General features: G+C 40.8%; 1 protein-coding gene across 1 annotated transcript; it reads right to left on the reverse strand.

The window, feature by feature from the left end:
* Positions 1 to 378: 378 nt before the first annotated feature.
* On the reverse strand, positions 379 to 10476 carry LOC146745460 (uncharacterized). Its single transcript, XM_085499083.1, has 2 exons — positions 10351 to 10476; positions 379 to 2823 (listed from the first exon to the last, which is right to left on the reverse strand). The coding sequence occupies exon 2, from the start codon at positions 2797 to 2799 to the stop codon at positions 1981 to 1983; it is 819 nt and encodes a 272-aa protein (XP_085355209.1). The 5' UTR covers positions 2800 to 2823; positions 10351 to 10476; the 3' UTR covers positions 379 to 1980.
* Positions 10477 to 26522: the final 16046 nt, after the last annotated feature.

Here is a 26522-nt window from a genome sequence, read left to right on the forward strand (position 1 = left end):
ATCATGGACATGTATCCTAACATGTATAATCTATGTACCAAGTTTGAATGAAAACTGACAAAGCATGTCCAAAATACAACATTTTCAAAAAACAAGATGGCTGCCAGTCGGCCATTTTGAATCAAATCGCTAAACCACTGCATGTGCATATGTCCCACATAAAGTACTAGGCACATGCAAAGAATGAACGGAATCGGTCCAAGGGATTCTGAGATATGACTCCGGACGGACGCACAGACACACGGACGAACGGAGACCGAATTATAAGTCCCCGTTTTCGGACTTCATCCGAACAGGGACTAATAAAGGGTATTGATGAGTCGTTTTAGGTCAAAACATGTCAGTTTCAATAAAAAATAATAAGGTGAAAATGAAACATTTCAACCCAGAAATCATACTTTATTTGTACAGATCCAAAAAAATTGGCATGCATCTGTTTGTTGTACACCACTGTATTGAAAACTAAATGTTTTGAATGCAACTTGACACAAATTTGTAGTTTTTTGTTGGTAAAATACTAAAAATAACACCTTTTGACCATACTTAAAAGTGCAGATATTGAAAGTTTATGTGTGTGTGGCGGGGGGGGGGGGGTGTCATTGACTTGAAGACTTGTTTTTAGGTGTTTTGTCACCATAATAATAACAAATAACAATTTTAGAATACAAACAATAGTTGGTAATTGACATTGATTTTAGAAAATCAATTGACCAGAAATGTTTTTCTTGAATTCATTCACATCTAAGACATTCATATACAAACCAAGAATTAGAATTGTCTGATTCACAATTTCTGATGAGAAAATGAATTGGAACTGTCAACAAATTCTGTGTATCAATAGGACCTGTTTAGTACTAAAATATGGTTCCCTCTCTAATATTGGGACTTAAGAAGCAGACTATGGGCAAGCAAACATAAGTAGTTGAACAATTTTTTTCATCTTGTATAAATTTTATTATTAAAACATGCAAGTATCAGCAAAATATGCTACTCCAAAGTGTCCTCATCTCTCTGTGAAGTAATCTCATTGTCTGTCCTCCATAGTATTACATTAAGAAAGTATACACAGTTATCTCTCTTTGTTCTATGATCTAATCTTCTGGTATATTCAATGCATCTAATGTGTTCAACTCAGGTATCATTGCCAATATGGTGTATTGTCTCTGCCAGGTACATTGACAGAGACATTAGGAAAATCGCTCATTGCATTGTTGACATCTTTTCCTCTGCCAGGTGCACTGTTAACATTTGACACAGTCATCAAAAAAATCGCTCATTGCATGGTTGACATCTTTTTTCTGCCAGGTACATTGTCAAAATTTGACACAGACATTAGGAAAACTGCTCATTGCATGGTTGACATCTTTTTTCTGCCAGGTACATTGTCAAAATTTGACACAGTCATTAGGAAAACTGCTCATTGCATGGTTGACATCTTTTTTCTGCCAGGTACATTGTCAAAACTTGACATAGTCATTAGGAAAACTGCTCATTGCATGGTTGACATCTTTTTTCTGCCAGGTACATTGTCAAAATTTGACACAGTCATTAGGAAAACTGCTCATTGCATGGTTGACATCTTTTTTCTGCCAGGTACATTGTCAAAATTTGACACAGTCATTAGGAAAACTGCTCATTGCATTGTTGACATCTTTTTTCTGCCAGGTACATTGTCAAAATTTGACACAGTCATTAGGAAAACTGCTCATTGCATGGTTGACATCTTTTTTCTGCCAGGTACATTGTCAAAATTTGACACAGTCATTAGGAAAACTGCTCATTGCATGGTTGACATCTTTTTTCTGCCAGGTACATTGTCAAAATTTGACACAGTCATTAGGAAAACTGCTCATTGCATGGTTGACATCTTTTTTCTGCCAGGTACATTGTAAAAATTTGACACAGTCATCAGGAAATTTGCTCGTTGCCTGGTTGACATTTTTTTTCTGCCAAGTGCACTAATAACATTTGACACAGACATTAGGAAAATTGCTCATTGCATTGTTCACAATGGCATAGTTCGCAATGATTCCAAGGATTTTCTCTAATAAAGCCAAGTAACTGTGATGACTCATTGGTACTTGGACTGCCGACACAATAGTTTGATTTCTCCCCAGTATGTGCTTTCATGTGACTTTTTAAGTACACATCTTGTGTAAAACTTTTATTGCATTGATCACATGGATACAATTTCTCACCAGTGTGTGTCTTTATGTGATTTCTCAGGTGATAATGTCGGCTGAAGATTTTTCCACATTGTTCACAAAGAAATGGACTCTCACCAATATGTGTCTTTATGTGTTCTTTTAAAAGTCTTTTTACAGTGAAACCTTTACCACATTCTTCACATTGGTACCATGGCCTTTCCCTAGTATGGGTATGCAGGTGATCACTGAGGTTGCTTTTTCTTGCAAAACTTTTATCACAGTGTTCACATTCATAAGGTTTTTCACCAGTATGTGTCCGCATGTGATTTCTCAGACGGTACTTTTCACCAAAACATTTTTCACAATTATGACATCTATAGGGTTTTTCACCAGTGTGAGTTCTCATGTGACTTGACAAGTGACCTTTCTGAGAAAAACAAATCTTGCATCTTTCACATTGATATGGTTTCTCACCCGTATGTGTTCTTGTATGACTTAGCACTGCACTCTTACTCACAAAACATTTCTCACAAAGTTCACATTTAAATGGTTTCTGACCAGCATGAGTTTTCATGTGTCTTGTTATGTCACCTTTAAGCTTGAAACTTTTAGTACATTGTTCACATCCGTACACATCGTTACTCAATTCCATTTTCAGTTATATGTTCACAATGATCTGAAAAAAAATACAAGAACAAAACATTATGGCAGGTGAATACGAGGGAGTGCAGACAAGTCCAGTTTGAATCTAGAAAAGTGTTGTATTTTGGCTTTCTACTTTCTAAATATATCGGCCTACTCTATGAGTTTACCTGTATTTCCTGTCCTATAGATTCTATGATACAACCATAGACCCTAGAGAAGTAGGAAATGTGGAATTATGGCACATAATGGTAATCAACATCTATGCTGTATGTTTATTTGCATAATTAAAATTCATAACTGAATTATTTTGATAATAGTGGAACAAAGGTATACTTTGTCTTTGTCATTATGTATTCTTAGGTTAGTTATTTTTAGTGCACTCTTGAAGCAAATTTCGAACAGCAAAACATGATGGGATTTATTGTAATGAAGACAAACAATAACTTAATCGATAAATGATGTAGTGTGTCAGGTTTTGATCAGTATAACTCCTGAACAACGTAACTTTAGAACTTGAATTTTGAAGTTATTCAAAAATTGTAAATGTTTTCACACAATTTTGCCATCAATACAACTTTGAGCTGAATACTTTTTATAATCTAAGGTGTTTGTTTTGGATATAATTACTTTAAGGTGTAATGTATTGCATCAAAATGTGATATGCAATGAAGATCTTGTGAGAAGCAAACTCTTTTTGTGATTTGTGAATGTGTGAAAGCAATCCCATTCCATGCATGTCATAGTTCTAGCATATAGCATCATAGAACGCAATACGTACATGCTTCAAAATTGTCACTGCATTAAAGACTTTGTAAATAAGCATGCCTTTATCAAAAAAGAAGGCTTATTTTTCATTTGAAAGGCATTCAGAATGCCTTCAGAACAGTTAAAAAGCAGTCTTAAGCAGTTAGCCAGGGATAGCCTTCTACCAGAATGAGAGTGTAGGTTTAGAGAATACTGAATAGAAAATGAAGGCTAGCTAAGGCCAGACTTTTATTATCCCTTGTTTCATGAACAGGAGCCGAAAATGAAATAAAAATACAATTTTATTTTAGCGTAATTTCTCACGCTCGCCGACTTGTAAGCACAAAAAATTGCTAAAAAAATATTATTTTGATCTTCATTTTTTACTGCCCACCGCATAACAAATCGAAGTTGCATTTTTGTGGGAGTAGCATGATCAAAGTACCGAAGTCTCGCGCAGATGAGAAACAAGGTTATACATGGAATAAAATGTTATTTCATTTCTTCTCTCTGATCAATGATCTCACTTACAATTCTTTGAGAATTACACATATCTAATGAAAAAAAGAATTAATTTTTTTTTTTTCGCCCTCCTTAAAAAAATTGCCTTATAAAAACTCGAAAAACAAGGAATAAAAAAAGTCTTGCCTAAGGCTAGCTATGTCTTAGAGGGCAGTGGTCATTGCACCTCGTCCTTTTCTATATGTCTTAAAGAGCAGTGGTCATTGCACCTTGTCCTGTTCAATATGTCTTAAAGTGAACCTAAATGCGGCCTTAATTTATAGTTGTGTATATACTAAACTGTATTCGAAATAATATTGCAGTGGTTTAATTTTGTTTTGATTACAACTGTAGCTTGGATAGGCATTTGAAGTGCTTGCAATTAAACACCATGGAGGCCATTCATGGAGGGGAATAAATAACGAACGAACATATTTAACATCCGGGTACTTTTCAAAGCAATGACGTTTTAGTATCTGATCGCATTCGTATACGCCATTGTACATAGCCGTTCATCCTGCCAAGCACTGTGTACTACTAGTATAAACTCAACTTTAATATGCACAATGTGCTTTTTAGAACTTGGGTTAGAGCATTATGCGTTTGAACCACAGTATTCTGAGAGTGGAAGCCCAATTGCGTTAAAGTACCTTACTTCCCCGATCGTAAGCCCCTCCCGAGTATGAAGCCCATTCCTCTATTTTTACTAGGTATTTATCGAGTTGAGGGCATTCACGATTATAAGCCCTGAGTGTTTTTACTAGGTGTCGACGATACTCTTTAAAATATGTGTGTAAAAAGTGTGTTTCAATTCATAATAATCGTGATTGGCATGGTAGTTTGGTTCGTGCTTTTATGAGACAACTCGCATTAATTTCAAAGTGCATGGCGAACGTACACAACATGGTTCGCATCCTTTCTATTCTGTCATTTACCCAGGATGAACCCCGATGTTGCAATACTGGAGTAATCCATATAATAGTAGAAAAGCCAAAAATGTGATCGTTAAGTCGTGTACCTGGTTATTGGGCATGGTTTACGTTGAGACTATCATGAAAGGCCTATGGTTTGAACGATGTGACTTGTTGGTGAACGTGAACGGCGTTTAAATTCTTCCTCTACACTAAGTTTACCCACGGTTACTATTAACCGTCGTTTACTTTTGGGAAATTGCGAATCGCCAGTTTTTAGGGAATCGTCAATAATCGAAAAATTTCATCATTACGAGACATCATTTTGATTAGTTAATGAAAGACATGACCTGTTAGGTCAAAAGAAGTTGTTTCAGGTCAAATCGTGCTAAAAAACCGCATGGTGGAAAATTGCTTCGCGTTGAGAGTTTGCGTACGATCGAAAACATACCAAAACGAAGATAATGATAAATGCCTTCGGCTGTTTCCCCACAGACCCTACCCATTATTTCACCATAAATTCAATAAATCGTATTGTAATAAAATGTGTGTGTTTTTTATGAACACGTTTGTTTCTTCATTGTAAGTGTCTTGGAAATCAATGACGCATTTTTTTTCCAAAAATATTATTTTCCCGAGCCCGGCTAGATGAACAAATAATTTTTTTGGATAATTTTTCGTTGTTGGTAAGATGGTTACAGTGTTTATCCCCAAAACAAAATCATCTTTTCTGAGTTGGTCCTCGAGTACAAGCTCATCCCTTACTTTTCCCTTACGTGTTCATGCCTATGATTAGGGGAGTACGGTATACTGTGAAGATTCCGATCAGTCCAGTGTAAGTGATGAGAGTATGTCGTCGACGATGCCCCTTGTTCGAATGATAGTTTTATTTCAAATTACACGGAAGTCTGTGAACAATCTGCTTGGTGTTCCTGTGACAATTGTCTCATGATTTGCCAGTGCAGACCCGTGAATACATGGACGAAAATGTTTCCACCTACAAACTCAAGATTGCATACTCCAGCATTCAGACTTTGAATAATTTGCACGCCGCACAGTGCAGTACTGGAAACAGCATTTATTAGACAGACAAAAAACAAAACAAAATGCCTGTCTCGATCAATCGCACATCCATAATGTTTGTTACGCTTGTAAATAACATTAACGTAAAAGTCAAAACACTAAAAGTCAATTCACCAGTCCAGCCAACTATGGCTCCCTAAGTTGTTTATATTTAATCAGATACTATTTCATCATCATGTGTTGTTACCTTTCCTGTTTATACCTCATGAGGGTGTTTTTTATGGCAAGATGGCGCAAACGGAAGTCCTTTGCAGGTTTATGGTTTCTCATATTTAAATCATCATAATTCTGAAGATAATCATTTTTTTATTTTTTATTTTTCAAATTTATAATCAATATTCATAACTTGATAAATACAAATACCAAATTAGGGTCTATTTAGTTCCCCTTTAAAGGGCAGTGGTCATTGCACCTCGTCCTGTTCGATGTCATAAAGGGCAGTGGTCATTGTACCTCGTCCTGCTCAATATGTCTTAAAGAGCAGTGGTCGTTTCACCTCGTCCTGTTCAATATGTCTTAGAGGGCAGTGGTCGTTGCACCTCGTCCTGTTTGATATGTCTTAAAGGGCAGTGGTCATTGCACCTCCTCCTCTTCAATATGTCTTAGAGGGCAGTGGTCGTTGCACCTCGTCCTGTTCAGTATATCTTAAAGGGCAGTGGTCATTGCACCTCCTCCTCTTCAATGTCTTAGAGGGCAGTGGTCATTGCACCTCGTCCTGTTTGATATGTCTTAAAGAACAGTGGTCATTGCACCTCCTCCTCTTCAATATGTCTTAGAGGGCAGTGGTCGTTGCACCTCGTCCTGTTCAGTATATCTTAAAGGGCAGTGGTAATTGCACCTCCTCCTGTTTGATATGTCTTAAAGAGCAGTGGACGTTGCACCTCATCCTGTTTGATATGTCTTAAAGAGCAGTGGACGTTGCACCTCATCCTGTTTGATATGTCTTAGAGGGCAGTGGTCGTTGCACCTCATCCTGTTTGATATGTCTTAAAGAGCAGTGGACGTTGCACCTCATCCTGTTTGATATGTCTTAAAGAGCAGTGGACGTTGCACCTCATCCTGTTTGATAAGTCTTAAAGAGCAGTGGACGTTGCACCTCATCCTGTTTGATATGTCTTAAAGGGCAGTGGTCGTTGCACCCCGTCCTGTTTGATATGTCTTAAAGAGCAGTGGACGTTGCACCTCATCCTGTTTGATATGTCTTAGAGGGCAGTGGTCGTTGCACCTCATCCTGTTTGATATGTCTTAGAGGGCAGTGGTCGTTGCACCTCGTCCTGTTCAGTATATCTTAAAGAGCAGTGGACGTTGCACCTCATCCTGTTTGATAAGTCTTAAAGAGCAGTGGACGTTGCACCTCATCCTGTTTGATATGTCTTAAAGGGCAGTGGTCGTTGCACCCCGTCCTGTTTGATATGTCTTAAAGAGCAGTGGACGTTGCACCTCATCCTGTTTGATATGTCTTAAAGGGCAGTGGTCGTTGCACCTTGTCCTGTTTGATATGTCTTAGAGGGCAGTGGTCATTGCACCTCATCCTGTTTGATATGTCTTAAAGGGCAGTGGTCATTGCACCTTGTCCTGTTTGATATGTCTTAGAGGGCAGTGGTCGTTGCACCTTGTCCTGTTTGATATGTCTTAGAGGGCAGTGGTCATTGCACCTCGTCCTGTTTGATATGTCTTAAAGGGCAGTGGTCGTTGCACCTTGTCCTGTTTGATATGTCTTAAAGGGCAGTGGTCATTGCACCTTGTCCTGTTTGATATGTCTTAGAGGGCAGTGGTCGTTGCACCTTTCCTGTTTGATATGTCTTAGAGGGCAGTGGTCATTGCACCTCGTCCTGTTTGATATGTCTTAAAGGGCAGTGGTCGTTGCACCTTGTCCTGTTTGATATGTCTTAGAGGGCAGTGGTCATTGCACCTCATCCTGTTTGATATGTCTTAAAGGGCAGTGGTCATTGCACCTTGTCCTGTTTGATATGTCTTAGAGGGCAGTGGTCGTTGCACCTTGTCCTGTTTGATATGTCTTAGAGGGCAGTGGTCATTGCACCTCATCCTGTTTGATATGTCTTAAAGGGCAGTGGTCATTGCACCTTGTCCTGTTTGATATGTCTTAAAGGGCAGTGGTCGTTGCACCTCATCCTGTTTGATATGTCTTAGAGGGCAGTGGTCATTGCACCTCATCCTGTTTGATATGTCTTAAAGGGCAGTGGTCATTGCACCTTGTCCTGTTTGATATGTATTAGAGGGCAGTGGTCATTGCACCTCATCCTGTTTGATATGTCTTAAAGGGCAGTGGTCATTGCACCTCATCCTGTTTGATATGGGACCCAAAGCAATGTACTGTGAAATACTTTATTTTAGTTGGAATAATTTTCGCTGAAAAGACTTTTTGGTTTTTTTGTATGGAATTTATTTTCACTGATTTTTGCAAGTTGAATGTAGGAAAAAAGTGTATTCGCTGGATTTTATTTTCACTGAATCATTCCTTCAGTGAAAATAAATTCCAAGCAAATAACATGTAAAATACATTATTTGTTTACTTGGAATTTGAACATGTTCTGCAAGATGACCATCTCCCTTTAGGAACCACTGTTAATTTTGAAACATCTATTTAAAACTACATAAACTCTGTCACACATTGCTGATTTAGGCCTTAATGTTATAGAGGGAGGCACCATAGAGCAATGGTTATCACATTGAGCTGTCAACCACAGAGTTGTCAGTTAAAGCCTTGGCTACGCCATAATGGTGTATCCTTGCTACTCTCTAAACAAGAGTAAATGGGAACCTGGTGTGGATTGTTGGCACCTACTGTAAAATACTTTATTTTCGCTTGAAATTAATTTTCACTATTTTTGCTATTAAAGGAATGGTTCATTGAAAATAAAATCTAGCAAATATATCTTTTTTCCTATATTCTACATACAACTTGTCAAAAATCAGTGAAAATAAATTCCATACAAAAAAACCAAAAAGTCTGTATATGGCAGCCAGGGTTGCATGCCCCATGTGGAATTAGGATGACAAATAAGTTTGACTCAGTACAGGGTATATATGGCCAACTTCCCTTGCCTATTTCTAGGCACGGAAGGGGTGGGTGTAAAGTTTATTGCAGTTCCTGGGCTCCCTGTGGCCAGATAAACCTAATAAATTAATTCTTATTATAATTACATGATATTATGATTATTAATTAATTATCACTACAATTTGTAATTCACATTTAGTATGACATTTCTTGAATGGTTATGCACGGTTGTTAAGTCGTGACTGTTTGATTCATAAATTACTTTAACCAGAGGTACATTACGTGGGGTTTGCTACTACGCTGACATGATACTAAGATCCCGTTACAATCTCGTTCTCGCATAAGCATTCCAACTCAGAAAAATGCGAATGCGCATGCCCAGGTGGATCAACATACATGTAGCTGATCACCATATGACGGATTACTATTATTTCTGTACATTCTGTACCCCTGGTATACTATGATAGTGGTGAGACATGTTTTATTGTAAACCTTGAACATTGATATACATTGTATGTCATGTCAGAAGGTCGTAGCATCAGTCTCGCTATCTATGAGATGAGACTTGAATGGGATCTTGGTAGGATGTCACCATACAGTACTATGCGCGTTGCAAAACTCGGCTGAAGCTAGCAGACACACCCAGCAGACAGTGGAAGCTAGCAGACACACCCAGCAGACAGTGGAAGCTAGCAGACACACCCAGCAGACAGTGGAAGCTAGCAGACACACTTGGAGCCACAATCAGGCATAATAATGCTTTGAATCAAGGTTTATCACATCATTTTGCATCACATAATCATAGTTTGACATCAATATATTAATGTAAATGGCTAATATTCATTTGAACAGAGAAATTCTAACACATGTACTCACTCCCCCTGAAAGTGCATTTCTATGTGCGTGTATATAAACACTATTCCCAATATTATATTGAAATTATTGAGTGTGCACCTTATCCACTTATGTGGTATGAAACATACATGTATTGACTACAATTTGTGATAGGTGACTTTTAATAATTGGCAGAAAATTTTAATCATAATTGTGGTAGAACTGCCCTATCTATTTGCTAGCAGACACTAATTAAGTCACTAATTACAGTGTATCTGCTAGCTTCCACTGTCTGCTGGGAGTGTCTGCTCGCTTCAGCCGAGTCGTTGCAAACCCCAAGTAATGCACCTCTGCTCTGCAAAACAGTGAGCAATACTAGTACTGTACTGGATCGTGGTTGGGTTGGATGTTCGTTCGGAGTCTATGTTCAGCGAAATGATGTAGTGACAACAAAAAGCCTACTCACTTGTTAGTATTGGTTCGATTTCCACACAGGTGTTCAAACGAAATATAATTTGCAGATATACATTAATCTTCATGATCTGAGGGCTACCGCCTATACATTGCCGGAGAAGACGCCATGTTGTTATCGCCCTCTATCGGCGAGAACCTAACATGTTTGTTTTTCTATGAGGAACAATACATGATTCGCTGGTTCCCGGCGTCCTTTGCGAGTGGCTTGGTACGCCATGACACTTGAGGCGGGAACCAGCCAACATACATGACAGGACTCAAACCATTCTCCTTCCCAGAGTTCCTTGCGGTTAGATCACCGAAAGTATATATTCGTGGAATAGAACTCTGCCTGGGAGATTGAACTCAAACCACTAATTAGAACTTTATAGACGACAATGTTAGTGTTTGGGTAAATTTCTGGAAGAAGGGTTACAAAACAGCTAACGTAATTGGAGAACGCTTGTCAATTATCAAATGTCATTATATTGTACCAACTCACAAATCAGTCGACATTTCAAACACCCGAGTGTGATGACAGCGTACAGTTCGATGCGTGTACGATTCACGAACTATTCACACACAATTCACACTCTCGTTAAAACGGCATAATTCACGCCAATGTTGATATATAGCAATTGGTGCAAATGTGATAATATTTTGATGTGGAAAAATAGAGATCAACTATTTTCTAAGAAAATCAAGCTTATAAATACTTCCATAGTGTGCATAACAGTTGTATTTGAGACTATATTTTGTTTACATAATCTAGTATATCTCGTAAATATCCATTGCATTAAGAATGTAGTAGAGGTTATTGCTATAGCAATTGCATAGCACATTTCTGAAGTAACATATTCTTTAAATCCCAACAAGTTACATATTTTTAGATATCTTATTTTTCAAATAATATGAAATAAATATTCCAAAAAAAAATTGAACCGTGTATTCACGTGACCACTGTGCAAATAGAGAGGTGTTATTTTCGAATAAACCGAAATAAGGCCACAGAAATTACAGATACTTACAGATACTATACAAGTTTGAATTCAACAATTTTCAAGAACATGTTGTTGATGGTATCGGCACGTAGTGGTGTTCAGCTGTTAGCGCACCGTGCAAATTTGTTTAAAGTTATTGCAAAGTTGGTAGATGTATTTGTATATATGACCTAAGTTGTTGGCATTTAGAAACGCGCAGGTGTAAAGTCGACAAATTTAATAAAAGCCAGTTGAAAGCAGCCAATAGATGTTCATGTTAGCTAACTGTAAAATGTTAGAAAACAGCATGCAAAGCCGGAAAAACGAAAAAAAAAAATTGGCGGGGTATTTTGTGTATTTAACCTATGTAATTATCATGAAAACCCGCAGTTAAATTTAGAAAATATTAAGTAAATGTTCTGAAAATGCCTCATATATAAGCAGATTATCACAACACTCAACCGAAAATCGAAAACAAATTGCTTACAAAGTTGTGAAAAGCGATTGCAAAATTTGTAGTTTCAATCGCGATTGTTACCTGTGATATCATATTAACAAGTCCCATTGTTAAAAGTTCAAAAAAGTGAATTAATATTTCGTAAAGTAATGTTAAATTACCGTAGTGTTACTCCAAGTATATAGAGGACATAGGTCAATTTTAGAAGGTACCTCTGCAAGCGATATCGATTTTAAAACATCCAAAAACATGAAATAATCATTAATTCGACTTAATTTCAAATAATCCATTCAGCTGTAGTGTTAGGTGACCGATAATTGTTTAAAGTAAAGCACAGTCGGTCGTGGTTAGTACATGCATGGGAGACTCCCTGAGTAAACGAGCTGTTGAATTAAGGCAACGTTCCTGCATTTTTCTACTGTGATGTCAACATTTTCAATAGAAAATCGTGGCATTTTTGTAACTTTTTTAATGAATGGAGAGTTTTCAAATTCCTACTAATTTTCACGAACAAGTTGTTGATGCTGTCGGAACGCAGTGAGTTGTACACCATTAACGAACTATGTAAAGTTGTTCAAAGTGATTACAAAGTTGTGCAAAGTTATTGCAAAGTTGGTAGATGCATTTGTATATATGACCTAAGTTGTTGGCATATAAAAACGCGCAGTTGTAAAGTCGTGAAATTTAATAACAGCCAGTTGAAAGCAGCCTTTATATGTTCACATGAGGTGACTGTAAAATGTTAGAAAACAGCGTGCAAAGTTTGAAAAAACGAAGGAAATGTTGGCAGAGTTGCTTGTATATTTCGCCCAAGTCATTATCATGACAACCCCGCAGTTAAATTTTGAAAACATTAATTAATTTGTTCCGATAATGCTTAATATCTAAATTGCAAAGTTGGTAGTTTCATTCGGGATTGTTGGCTGTGATATCATATTAACAAGTCCAGTAGTTTAACATTCGAAAATGGGAATAAATGTTTCGTAAAATGCTGTTAAATTACCGTAGTGTTATTCCAAGTATGTAGAAGTCATAAGTCAATCTAGAAGATACTTTTGCAAGTGATATCGATTTCAAACATCGAAAAACATGAAATAGCCGCAAATTGAGGCATAATTTCAAGTAATACATGCAGCTGTGGGGTTAGGTGCTCGACAAATGTTTATAGTAAAGCACATTCGGGCCTGGTTAGTACTTGCATGGGAGACTCCCTGATTAAACGACCTGTTGAATTTTTGTTGTTACAACACACTTATGGAAAAGATATAAAGCAACGTTCCGGCATTTCTTACTGTGATGTAAATCATTTATAGTAGAAAATCGTGGCATTTTTGTAACTTTTTTAATTAATGGGAAGCTTCCAATTTCGTTCTAATTTTCACGAACAAGTTGTTGATTCTGTCAGCACGTAGTGGGTTTTATGGTGTTAACGCACCGTGCAAAGTTGTTCAAAGTGATTGTAAACTTGTGCAAAGTTATTGCAAAGTTGGTAGATGCATTTGTTATCTGACCTAAGTTGTTGGCATATAACACTTCGCAGTTGTAAAGTCGTAAAATTTAATAAAAGCCAGTTGAAAGCAGCCTTTATATGTTCACATGAGGTGACTGTAAAATGTTAGAAAACAGCGTGCAAAGTTTGAAAAAACGAAGGAAATGTTGGCGGAGTTGCTTGTATATTTCGCCCAAGTCATTATCATGACAACCCCGCAGTTAAATTTTGAAAACATTAATTAATTTGTTCCGATAATGCTTCATATCTAAGTTGCAAAGTTGGTAGTTTCATTCGGGATTGTTGGCTGTGATATCATATTAACAAGTCCAGTAGTTTAACATTTAGCCGATAATGCCTCATATCCAAGCAGATTATCACAACAGTCAACCGAAAAATCGACAACAAACTGCTTACAAAGTTGTGAAAAGTGATTGCAAAGTTCGGAGTTTCATTCGGGATTGTTGTCTGTGATATCATATTAACAAGTCCCGTAGTTGAACATTCGAAAATGTGAATAAATATTTCGTAAACTGCTGTTAAATTACTGTAGTGTTACTCCAAGAATGTAGAGGTCATAGGTCAATCTAGAAGATACTTGTGCAAGCGATATCGATTTCAAATATCCAAAAACATGAAATAGCCGCAATTTCGGCATAATTCAATTAATCCATGCAGCTGTGGGGTTAGGTGCTCGACAAATGTTTAAAGTAAAGCACAATCGGACGTGGTTAGTACTTTCATGGGAGACTCCCTGACTAAACAACCTGTTGAAATTATTTTTGTTGTTTCAACGCACACATGGAAAAGATATAAATCAACGTTCCGGCATTTTTCCTACTGTGATGTCAATCATTCATAGTAGAAAATAGTTGCATTTTAGTAACTTAGTATGCTATGATCTTATAACACTATGCAGTGATTTTCAGACCATATGCTGTGATCTGCCCCACCTATGTAATGATATGCCAACAATATGCTATGATCTTCCCACACAATGCAGTGAATTTCTGATCAAATGCTGTTATCTGTCCCACATATGTTATGATATCTCCACCCTATGCTAAGATTTTCCCACCCTATTCTATGATCTACCACACTATGCAGTGATCTTAAGACCACATGCTGTGATCTGCCTCACCTATGTAATGATATCCCCTCCATATGCTATGATCTTCCACACTATGCTGTGATTTTCAGACCATATGCTGTGATCTGCCCCACCTATATAATGATATCCCCTCCATATGCTATGATCTTCCACACTATGCTGTGATTTTCAGACCATATGCTGTGATCTGTCCCACCTATGTAAAGATATTCCCTTATGCTATGATCTTCCCACACTATGCAGTTATCTTTAGACCATATGCTGTTATCTGAGCCACGTATGCAATGATATCCTCACCCTATGCTATGATCTTCCTACACAATGCTGTGATCCTCCGATCATATGCTGTGATCTGCCCCACCTATGTAATGATATTCCCTATGCTATGATCTTCCCACACTATGCTGTGATCTTCCCCCACAATATGCTATGACCTTCTCACACCATGTAGTGATCCTCAGACGACATGATTTGATATGCCCACTTACGTAATGATATCCCCACCCTATGCTATGATCTTCCCAGACTATGCTGTGATCTCCCCCGCCTATCTAATGATATCCGTACCCTATGCTATGATCTACCACATTATGCAGTGATCTTAAGACCACAAGCTCTGATCTGCCCCACCTATGTAATGATATCACCTCCACATGCTATGATCTTCTCACATTATGCTGTGATCTTCAGACCATATGCTGTGATCTGCCCACACTATGCAGTGATCTTCAGACCATATGCTGTTATCTGAGCCACGTATGCAATGATATCCTCACCCTATGCTATGATCTTCCTGCACAATGCTGTGATCCTCCGATCATATGCTGTGATCTGCCCCACCTATGTAATGATATTACCTCCACATGCTATGATCTTCTCACACTATGCTGTGATCTTCAGACCACATGCTGTGATCTGCCTCACCTATGTAATGATATCCCCTCCATATGCTAAGATCTTCCACACTATGCAGTGATTTTCAGACCATATGCTGTCTTCTGCCCCATCTATGTAATAATATCCCCTTATGCTACGATCTTCTAACACTATGATGTGATCTTATGTCCATATGCTGTGATCTGCCGCAATGATATCCCGACCCGATGCTATGATCTTCCCACACTATGCAGTGATCTTCAGACCATATGCTGTTATCTGAGCCACGTATGCAATGATATCCTCACCCTATGCTATGATCTTCCTACACAATGCTGTGATCCTCCGATCATATGCTGTGATCTGCCCCACCTATGTAATGATATTCCCTATGCTATGATCTTCCCACACTATGCTGTGATCTTCCCCCACAATATGCTATGACCTTCTCACACCATGTAGTGATCCTCAGACGACATGATTTGATATGCCCACTTACGTAATGATATTCCCATCCTATGCTATGATCTTCCCACACTATGCTGTGATCTCCCCGCCTATCTAATGATATCCTTACCCTATGCTATGATCTACCACACTATGCAGTGATCTTAAGACCACAAGCTCTGATCTGCCCCACCTATGTAATGATATCACCTCCACATGCTATGATCTTCTCACACTATGCTGTGATCTGCCCCACTTATGTTGTGTTATCCCCACCCTATGCTATGATCTTCCCACACTATGCTGTGACCTACCGCGCCTATCTAATGATATCCTCACCATATGCTGTGATATTCCCACACTATGCTGTGATCCTCCGACCATATGCTGTGATCTGCCCCACCTATGTAATGATATGCCAACAATATGCTATGATCTTCCCACACTATGCAGTGAATTTCTGATCAAATGCTGTTATCTGTCCCACATATGTTATGATATCTCCACCCTATGCTAAGATTTCCCCACCCTATGCTATGAACTACCACACTATGCAGTGATCTTAAGACCACATGCTGTGATCTGCCTCACCTATGTAATGATATCCCCTCCATATGCTATGATCTTCCACACTATGCAGTGATTTTCAGACCATATGCTGTGATCTGCCCACACTATGCAGTGATCTTCAGACCATATGCTGTTATCTGACCCACGTATGCAATGATATCCTCACCCTATGCTATGATCTTCCTACACAATGCTGTGATCCTCCGATCATATGCTGTGATCTGCCCCACCTATGTAATGATATGCCAACAATATGCTATGATCTTCCCACACTATGCAGTGAATTTCTGATCAAATGCTGTTATCTGTCCCACATATGTTATGATATCTCCACCCTATGCTAAGATTTCCCCACCCTATGCTAAGAACTACCACACTATGCAGTGATCTTAAGACCACATGCTGTGATCTGCCTCACCTATGTAATGATATCCCCTCCATATGCTATGATCTTCCACACTATGCAGTGATTTTCAGACCATATGCTGTGATCTGCCCACACTATGCAGTGATCTTCAGACCATATGCTGTTATCTGAGCCACGTATGCAATGATATCCTCACCCTATGCTATGATCTTCCTACACAATGCTGTGATCCTCCGATCATATGCTGTGATCTGCCCCACCTATGTAATGATATTCCCTATGCTATGATCTTCCCACACTATGCTGTGATCTTCCCCCACCATATGCTATGACCTTCTCACACCATGTAGTGATCCTCAGACGACATGATTTGATATGCCCACTTATGTAATGATATCCCCATCCTATGCTATGATCTTCCTACACTATGCTGTGATCTCCCCAGCCTATCTAATGATATCCTTACCCTATGCTATGATCTACCACACAATGCAGTGATCTTAAGACCACAAGCTCTGATCTGCCCCACCTATGTAATGATATCACCTCCACATGCTATGATCTTCTCACACTATGCTGTGATCTTCAGACCATATGCTGTGATCTGCCCCACTTATGTTGTGTTATCCCCACCCTATGCTATGATCTTCCCACACTATGCTGTGACCTACCGCGCCTATCTAATGATATCCTCACCATATGCTGTGATATTCCCACACTATGCTGTGATCCTCCGACCATATGCTGTGATCTGCCCCACCTATGTAATGATATGCCAACAATATGCTATGATTTTCCCACACTATGCAGTGATTTTCTGATCAAATGATGTTATCTGTCCCACATATGTTATGATATCTCCACCCTATGCTAAGATTTCCCCACCCTATGCTATGAACTACCACACTATGCAGTGATCTTAAGACCACATGCTGTGATCTGCCTCACCTATGTAATGATATCCCCTCCATATGCTATGATCTTCCACACTATGCAGTGATTTTCAGACCATATGCTGTGATCTGCCCCACCTATGTAAAGATATTCCCTTATGCTATGATCTTCGAACACTATGATGTGATCTTATGCCCATGAGCTGTGATCTGCCGTAGTGATATCCCGACCATATGCTATGATCTTCCCACACTATGCAGTGATCTTCAGACCATATGCTGTGATATGACTCACGTATGCAATGATATCTTCATCCTATGCTATGATCTTCCTACACAATGCTGTGATCCTCCGATCATATGCTGTGATCTGCCCCACCTATGTAATGATATTACCTATGCAATGATCTTCCCACACTATGCTGTGATCTTCCCCAACATATGCTATGACCTTCTCACACCATGTAGTGATCCTCAGACGACATGATTTGATATGCTCACTTACGTAATGATATCCCCATCCTATGCTATGATCTTCCCACACTATGCTGTGATCTGCCCCGCCTATCTAATGATATCTTTACCCTATGCTATGATCTACCACACTATGCAGTGATCTTAAGACCACATGATGTGATCTGCCTCACCTATGTAATGATATCCCCTCCATATGCTATGATCTTCCACACTATGCAGTGATTTTCAGACCATATGCTGTGATCTGCCCACACTATGCAGTGATCTTAAGACCACAAGCTCTGATCTGCCCCACCTATGTAATGATATCAACTCCATATGCTATGATCTTCCAACACTATGCTGTGATCTTCAGATCATTTGCTGTGATCTGCCCCACCTATATAATGATATACCTTCCCTATGTTATGATCTTCCCACACTATGCTGTGATCTTCCCCACCATATGCTATGACCTTCTCACACCATTTAGTGATCCTCAGATGACATGATTTGATATGCTCACTTACGTAATGATATCCCCATCCTATGCTATGATCTACCACACTATGCAGTGATCTTAAGACCACAAGCTCTGATCTGCCCCACCTATGTAATGATATCACCTCCATATGCTATGATCTTCCCACACTATGTTGTGATCTTCAGACCATTTGCTGTGATCTGCCCCACCTATATAATGATATACCTTCCCTATGTTATGATCTTCACATACTATGCTGTGATCTTCCCCACCATATGCTATGACCTTCTCACACCATGTAGTGATCCTCAGATGACATGATTTGATATGCTCACTTACGTAATGATATCCCCATCCTATGCTATGATCTACCACACTATGCAGTGATCTTAAGACCACAAGCTCTGATCTGCCCCACCTATGTAATGATATCACCTCCATATGCTATGATCTTCCCACACTATGTTGTGATCTTCAGACCATTTGCTGTGATCTGCCCCACCTATATAATGATATACCTTCCCTATGTTATGATCTTCCCACACTATTCAGTGATTATCAGACAATATGCTGTGATCTGCCCCACTTTTGTTGTGTTATCCCTACCCTATGCTATGATCTTTCCACACTATGCTGTGATTCTTCTGACCATAAGCTGCGATCTGACCCACTTATATTATGATATACCCATCATTACATAAAAACGGTAAGGGGTTAAATAAAAGTGGTTGATAACACTTAATGTAATATATATACTAGAAATATATAATAAATATATATATTAAAATAAAAGTTGAAATTTTTTATTAAAATTTCTTGGGTTTTGAAATGTTTATATCCAACAGGGAGGGAATTCCACTTGGTTTACTGCTCATTTTTGGTGCTGTTGGCTTCTTCAATGTTTTCTTGTGATGCTCTTTTGTTGCAGATCTTCTATTGGAAGGTGGTGGGGTGGGGAAGAGTTTGTGATGGGGTAATGAATTAATTAGACTGGGCGAAGGACTGGTAAAAATCGATCTTAAGTCGGGGATTGGGAGAGCTGGGATAGTGCTATTGTGTTCTGACGATGGTGGTGGAAGGAGTGAGGGGAAATGTTTTTTGTTAGTTTTTTGTTAGGTGATTTGCATATATTTGAGGGGGTGGAGGGTGGAGGGGATGCAGGGGTCTGGGGGGAGGGTTGTGAGGGAGAGTTAATTGGGGATATATCCATGGGGGAGTCATCCAAAAAATCTTCTAAAAATTTGTCCAAATCTAGGGAGGATGGGGGCGAAAGAGGTTGTTCAAAGTATTTTTCTATATTTTTTGAGGGGGTGGGGTTATGATTGTGTATTGGGTGGTAGTTAATGCCTGATGGGTAGGTTGTGTTGAGTTTAAGGATAAGGGAGCGTTCAAGGGCTTTGCGTTTAGTGGTGTCCGGAATCATAATAATGGGTGAGATAGTGAAGGAGGGAGTGGGGTTAGGGTTAGGGTTAGGGTTAGGGTTAGGTATTTATTTAAAAGATGAGAGAAATCCCAAACTTGAGGTGGATCTTCTTTTTTTCGGGCCGTGACGTATATATTGTTCATGTTAAAATGATGGTGTGAGGGCGGGGATGCGGCAGTTATGTAAAGTGTGGAGAGGGAAAGTCAGATTAGGGTTAGGGGATGGTTAGGGTTAGGGCTGGAGTGCGATTGTAGTGGAGATTAAGGGTCATTAGAGAGTTGAAATTCAACGACTATGGTTTTAGAGGTATTTATTCTCATGGTGAGTAGGTTGGGTAGAGGAATTTGTGTAAGGAGTGTGGATGCTGTTGATGGTGGTGGGGAAGGAATGGTTTGGGTAGGGTAGGGGAGAGATATTAGGAAAGGATAGAGAGAACTCGATCTCTAAATGTTGAGGGCTGTGGAGAGGGCGTAGCTGTTAATGTGTTGAAGGGGTGGATGGGAATTATTAAGAAGTTGAGTGAAGTTGGTGAAGGCTGGATGGATGCATAGGGGAAGTGCATTTCTAAGATACTGCAAGGTTTGGGTGCGTATTGATCCAGTAGGATGGAATGTAGGGTCAGTATTTTGGAGTGGCAGAATGAAGTGCGGGGAGGAGAAAATAAACAGGGTTAGGGTTAGGGTTAGGGTTTAGGGTTAGGGTTAGGGTTAGGGTTAGGGTTAGGGTTAGGGCATTTATAATTTAAAGTAGAGAACTCGCCTATACACGCAGCGTAGGGGGAGGGCCTAGGAAAAGTGGCTCGCGATTTATCGGGCTGGAATAAATGCGAGTGGTCACTTGATCGAACTAATGGAACTATTAGGTTTTAGGGGGAGGGCGCGTTGACTATAACGGGAGTTCTCCTGGAAAAGTCTGTTAAGAGTTTTCGTAAGCGGAAATTGTGATGTAGATCAACGTAAATAACAGGGACTGGCTATAGCGAGGTGCGAGACGGTTAGTCAGTCCCTGTTACAATTTGGGACGCTTATCATATACCGCGGCGTAGAGGGCGTCGGTGGTGTTACTGGGGAGTAGACACCTAGGCGATAACTATTTGTACAGTGTGATTGGTAGCGGATGTTCAAAGGGGCGGCGAGGATGGGAAGTGTAAATACCCAGCGAGGTGTCAACCGTAAGGGGAGATAGAACAAAAACTAAACTAAACGGCAAATAGAGGATCGTTTTTATGAGGGCGGGACAGCTGTTGAGCGGCGGTGTTTTTGAACGCAGGTCTAGAAATTTGGCGGGAGTAAATAAACTGAGAAAACCGCGAGGATCTTGTTGAACGGACGTTGCGTGATCGAAAGGGGGTTGGCAAAATTGAAGTCAGAGGAAAAAACGGTCGAAAAAGCGGTAAATTTAGAGATCGAAAGTGTGGGGTAAACGAGAGACTGGTTCGAGAGCGGGCGCGAACCGTCCAAAAAAGAAATGATAAAGTGGCGTAGGACGAACGGAGCGAGCCACTTTGGGGGACAATAATTGATTGGAGTCGAAAGGTATAAGTACCGGGATTGGTAGGGGGACTGGAGAGAGAAAAGTTTGGCGGGAGTTTTGTTGGCGCGGGGAGCGCTAGTTTTGGTTGTAGTTGGAGTTCGGAAAATAAAAAAGGTAGGATCTAAAATAGAGGGACAATTTGCGTGAGTCGAATGGTGTAACTACGTGAATTTAGTGAGGGTGGGATGTAATATAAACGGGAGTTTATTAGCGCGGGGAGCGCTGATTTAGGTTTTAGGATCGAAATTAAAAAAATGTTTGGATAAAAATAGAGGGGGTAATTACTGAGCGAACGTCGGAGTTGTAACAACGGTAATTTAGCGGGAGTTTATTAGCGCGGGGAGCGCTGGTTTTGGTTGCGGTGTAGGTTCGAAAATTGGAGACGGTTCGAAATAAGAGGGGGGACAATTTATTTAGCGTGAGTCGAAAAGGTGAGGGGTAAGTTAGAGGGTGGGAGGTGATTTTAGCGGGAGTTTTTTAGCGCGGGCAGCGCTGGTTTTGGTTGTAGTTTAGAGTTCGAAATTCAAAAAGGTAGAGCTAAACGAGGGGACAATTTGATTGTGTGAGTCGAAAAAGTCCGAGAATATATGTGGTTGGGGACAATTTATTTGTTTGATTATTTATACGGCAAAAATTACTAACCACAGGTTAGGAGAAAACACCGTATTAAGTTTTCAATTGTGTGTGCGATGTCGGTTTTTAGGGCGGCACGATTTGAGTTAAAACCTAGAAAAATACTCAAAAAGTGTGGGGTTACAATCAAACGACCGGGGGCTTTTTAGGTCAGTATGAAAGGTGAGGCCGACCGGTTTCGTTTCCGCAACTCATCAGGACCTCGGGGGAAAAAGAGTTGAGATTTCTCTCTTCTCTTTTTAGTAGGGGGGAGGGTGTATATGGTGAATGCGTTGTGCGTGTTGCTTGGTGTTGTTTTGGTTTGTCTTGAAAAAGACAGTTTGACAGGGTGCCTCCGGAGAGGCGGTTTTTGGTGTCTTGAAAAAGACAGTTTTTCTACTATCTCCTATACGGTTGGTGGCGATGGAATAATTTAGAGTGGCACTGTTTAAACTTTGTGGGGGTCGGAATTTTGAGCGACAAGGGAGAATTTTAGGTTGGGAGGTAGGTATGGACATCAATGGGGTCGGTTGTTTCCTTGGTGGAAGTAAAGGTTTGGCGGTTTTGTGTTGATGTCCAAGATCGAAAGTGGTGCCTAAGTGGGGACGGTCATGAGATTTGGAAGTGGGGGTAGTGTTTTAGTGGTTGCCAAACGGGGCGCGTACAAAACTATCGCCGGGGAGGGTGTAAAAATCGAAAATAAGGGGACCGAGGTAGGGGAGTCGCAAGGTGGAGTCACGAAAATGGAGGGGGCGATGAGGGAATGGAAGTCATGATGTCGAGCTAGGTAAAAAAATGGTGGTCGAAATACGGTTGCGGTATTGTGCCCTCTAGCGGTGAGATATTGCGCTAAGTATCTCAGGAGGTGGTGGCGGTAGGGTGTTACGGACACAATACGTTTTAATTCTAAGTGTTTGTCGTTTTGGTTGGGGCGGATCGAATGGTTGGGCTGGGTGGGTGAGCCCCGTCGATTATTGACTGTCGTTTGTGTGTGTGAGTCGAGTTTGTGTAACTCTGCCTTGGTTCGGTGGTGGGATACCAATCGGACGGGCAGAGGGGGTTTGTCGGGTCGAGTATACCGTCGGAGTCGAGCTTAGAGACGTGGGAGTAAGCCTCATGGGCGATTTTGATGATGACGCCGAAATGTGTGAGGTCAGGGTTGATATCGAAAAACTGCCTGATGCAAAGAATGGCGTCAGAGAAACGTTGTTTTTCTATTTTTTTGGCAAAAGCGAATGAGATCTCTCTAAGCTCGTGGGCGAAAGACAGAGAATGGTTTTGCCATTCCTGTATGAAGGCGGGCTCTTGGTCGTGAAACTAGAGCGGGGTGTTGGGGTAAAAATTAGAGGGAAAGTCCTCCATTTGGATCGCGGATTCGAGGCGGTCGGATTGAATTTTAGCGATCCAAAAACGTTGGAGATGGGAACGGAGTGAGGTCGCATCGAATTTGGCTTTGGGGTCGGAAATTAGGTATTCAGGCGGGGAAAAGTTAGGTTGGGAAACCATATGGAAAATGTGGAGGAGGTCTACGTGTTTAGGGTCGAAACGAAAAGCCGAGGTGGATGGTAGGGGTGAGGTAGCGCGGGCAACGCTGTGGGAATCGAAATAGGCGGCCGAAGTAGAAGGTTGGGGCGAGGAGGGAGTATTTATGGTGGCGCGGGGAGCGCTGTTATGTTCAAAGTAGGAGGCCGAAGTAGAGGGTTTGGGCGAGGGAGTGTTACGTTTTGGGTAGCCGTGATCGAAAGTTGGGGAGAAATGTGGCGCGACCAGATTTGGAGGAGCGGTAAAATTAGGTTTGGGACGGGTGAGTAATTTGGATGGTGGACAAGAGAGGACGGGCGAGGGAGGTTGATTTAGTAAGGGGGATAATTGTAAGTCGTTTAGAATTTGGAGAGTGGCCATGTCAGTCGAATCGATCGAAAGGTTGGGCGATGAACAACGGCCGGGCGAGGCAAGGGGGCTATTAGGTGGGGAAATCGACGAGTTCGAGGCGTTAGAACTCGAAGGGGACGTCGGTACGTGTGGAGTCATGGTGTGTGGTTGGCGTCGGGTGTAGCGGCGGAGCATGATAAAGCGTAAGCGATTGAAATATGGGGACAAAATTTGGGTAGAAATTGGTGGATAAAAATTAAAGGTTCTTACGTAAAATGATCAGAGTCCAAACGAGGTGTTAGACGGAAGACGTCAGAGTCCAGAATGAAATGATAATGGGACAGTGTTCCAAAAGTAAGGGGCGGGCGACGTGATTGGTTGACAAGTCCGGCTTTGTTAAGAGCACAAATGTCAACCAACCCGTTGGGGGAGGGGTTAACTACACTGCGGATTCAAATACACAGCCAAAAGAGAATGTTACTGAATGCCAGGCGGGAGTACTCAGAGGGGGACGGTTAGGACATTTATAATTTAAAGTAGAGAACTCGCCTATACACGCAGCGTAGGGGGAGAGCCTAGGAAAAGTGGCTCGCGATTTATCGGGCTGGAATAAATGCGAGTGGTCACTTGATCGAACTAATGGAACTATTAGGTTTTAGGGGGAGGGCGCGTTGACTATAACGGGAGTTCTCCTGGAAAAGTCTGTTAAGAGTTTTCGTAAGCGGAAATTGTGATGTAGATCAACGTAAATAACAGGGACTGGCTATAGCGAGGTGCGAGACGGTTAGTCAGTCCCTTTTACAATTTGGGACGCTTATCATATACCGCGGCGTAGAGGGCGTCGGTGGTGTTACTGGGGAGTAGACACCTAGGCGATAACTATTTGTACAGTGTGATTGGTAGCGGATGTTCAAAGGGGCGGCGAGGATGGGAAGTGTAAATACCCAGCGAGGTGTCAACCGTAAGGGGAGATAGAACAAAAACTAAACTAAACGGCAAATAGAGGATCGTTTTTATGAGGGCGGGACAGCTGTTGAGCGGCGGTGTTTTTGAACGCAGGTCTAGAAATTTGGCGGGAGTAAATAAACTGAGAAAACCGCGAGGATCTTGTTGAACGGACGTTGCGTGATCGAAAGGGGGTTGGCAAAATTGAAGTCAGAGGAAAAAACGGTCGAAAAAGCGGTAAATTTAGAGATCGAAAGTGTGGGGTAAACGAGAGACTGGTTCGAGAGCGGGCGCGAACCGTCCAAAAAAGAAATGATAAAGTGGCGTAGGACGAACGGAGCGAGCCACTTTGGGAGACAATAATTGATTGGAGTCGAAAGGTATAAGTACCGGGATTGGTAGGGGGACTGGAGAGAGAAAAGTTTGGCGGGAGTTTTGTTAGCGCGGGGAGCGCTAGTTTTGGTTGTAGTTGGAGTTCGGAAAATAAAAAAGGTAGGATCTAAAATAGAGGGACAATTTGCGTGAGTCGAATGGTGTAACTACGTGAATTTAGTGAGGGTGGGATGTAATATAAACGGGAGTTTATTAGCGCGGGGAGCGCTGATTTAGGTTTTAGGATCGAAATTAAAAAAATGTTTGGATAAAAATAGAGGGGGTAATTACTGAGCGAACGTCGGAGTTGTAACAACGGTAATTTAGCGGGAGTTTATTAGCGCGGGGAGCGCTGGTTTTGGTTGCGGTGTAGGTTCGAAAATTGGAGACGGTTCGAAATAAGAGGGGGGACAATTTATTTAGCGTGAGTCGAAAAGGTGAGGGGTAAGTTAGAGGGTGGGAGGTGATTTTAGCGGGAGTTTTTTAGCGCGGGCAGCGCTGGTTTTGGTTGTAGTTTAGAGTTCGAAATTCAAAAAGGTAGAGATAAACGAGGGGACAATTTGATTGTGTGAGTCGAAAAAGTCCGAGAATATATGTGGTTGGGGACAATTTATTTGTTTGATTATTTATACGGCAAAAATTACTAACCACAGGTTAGGAGAAAACACCGTATTAAGTTTTCAATTGTGTGTGCGATGTCGGTTTTTAGGGCGGCACGATTTGAGTTAAAACCTAGAAAAATACTCAAAAAGTGTGGGGTTACAATCAAACGACCGGGGGCTTTTTAGGTCAGTATGAAAGGTGAGGCCGACCGGTTTCGTTTCCGCAACTCATCAGGACCTCGGGGGAAAAAGAGTCGAGATTTCTCTCTTCTCTTTTTAGTAGGGGGGTGGGTGTATATGGTGAATGCGTTGTGCGTGTTGCTTGGTGTTGTTTTGGTTTGTCTTGAAAAAGACAGTTTGACAGGGTGCCTCCGGAGAGGCGGTTTTTGGTGTCTTGAAAAAGACAGTTTTTCTACTATCTCCTATACGGTTGGTGGCGATGGGATAATTTAGAGTGGCACTGTTTAAACTTTGTGGGGGTCGGAATTTTGAGCGACAAGGGAGATTTTTAGGTTGGGAGGTAGGTATGGACATCAATGGGGTCGGTTGTTTCCTTGGTGGAAGTAAAGGTTTGGCGGTTTTGTGTTGATGTCCAAGATCGAAAGTGGTGCCTAAGTGGGGACGGTCATGAGATTTGGAAGTGGGGGTAGTGTTTTAGTGGTTGCCAAACGGGGCGCGTACAAAACTATCGCCGGG

The sequence above is a fragment of the Saccoglossus kowalevskii genome, chromosome 5, assembly GCF_978046115.1.
Source record: "Saccoglossus kowalevskii chromosome 5, keSacKowa6.1, whole genome shotgun sequence".
Lineage (NCBI taxonomy): Eukaryota > Metazoa > Hemichordata > Enteropneusta > Harrimaniidae > Saccoglossus > Saccoglossus kowalevskii.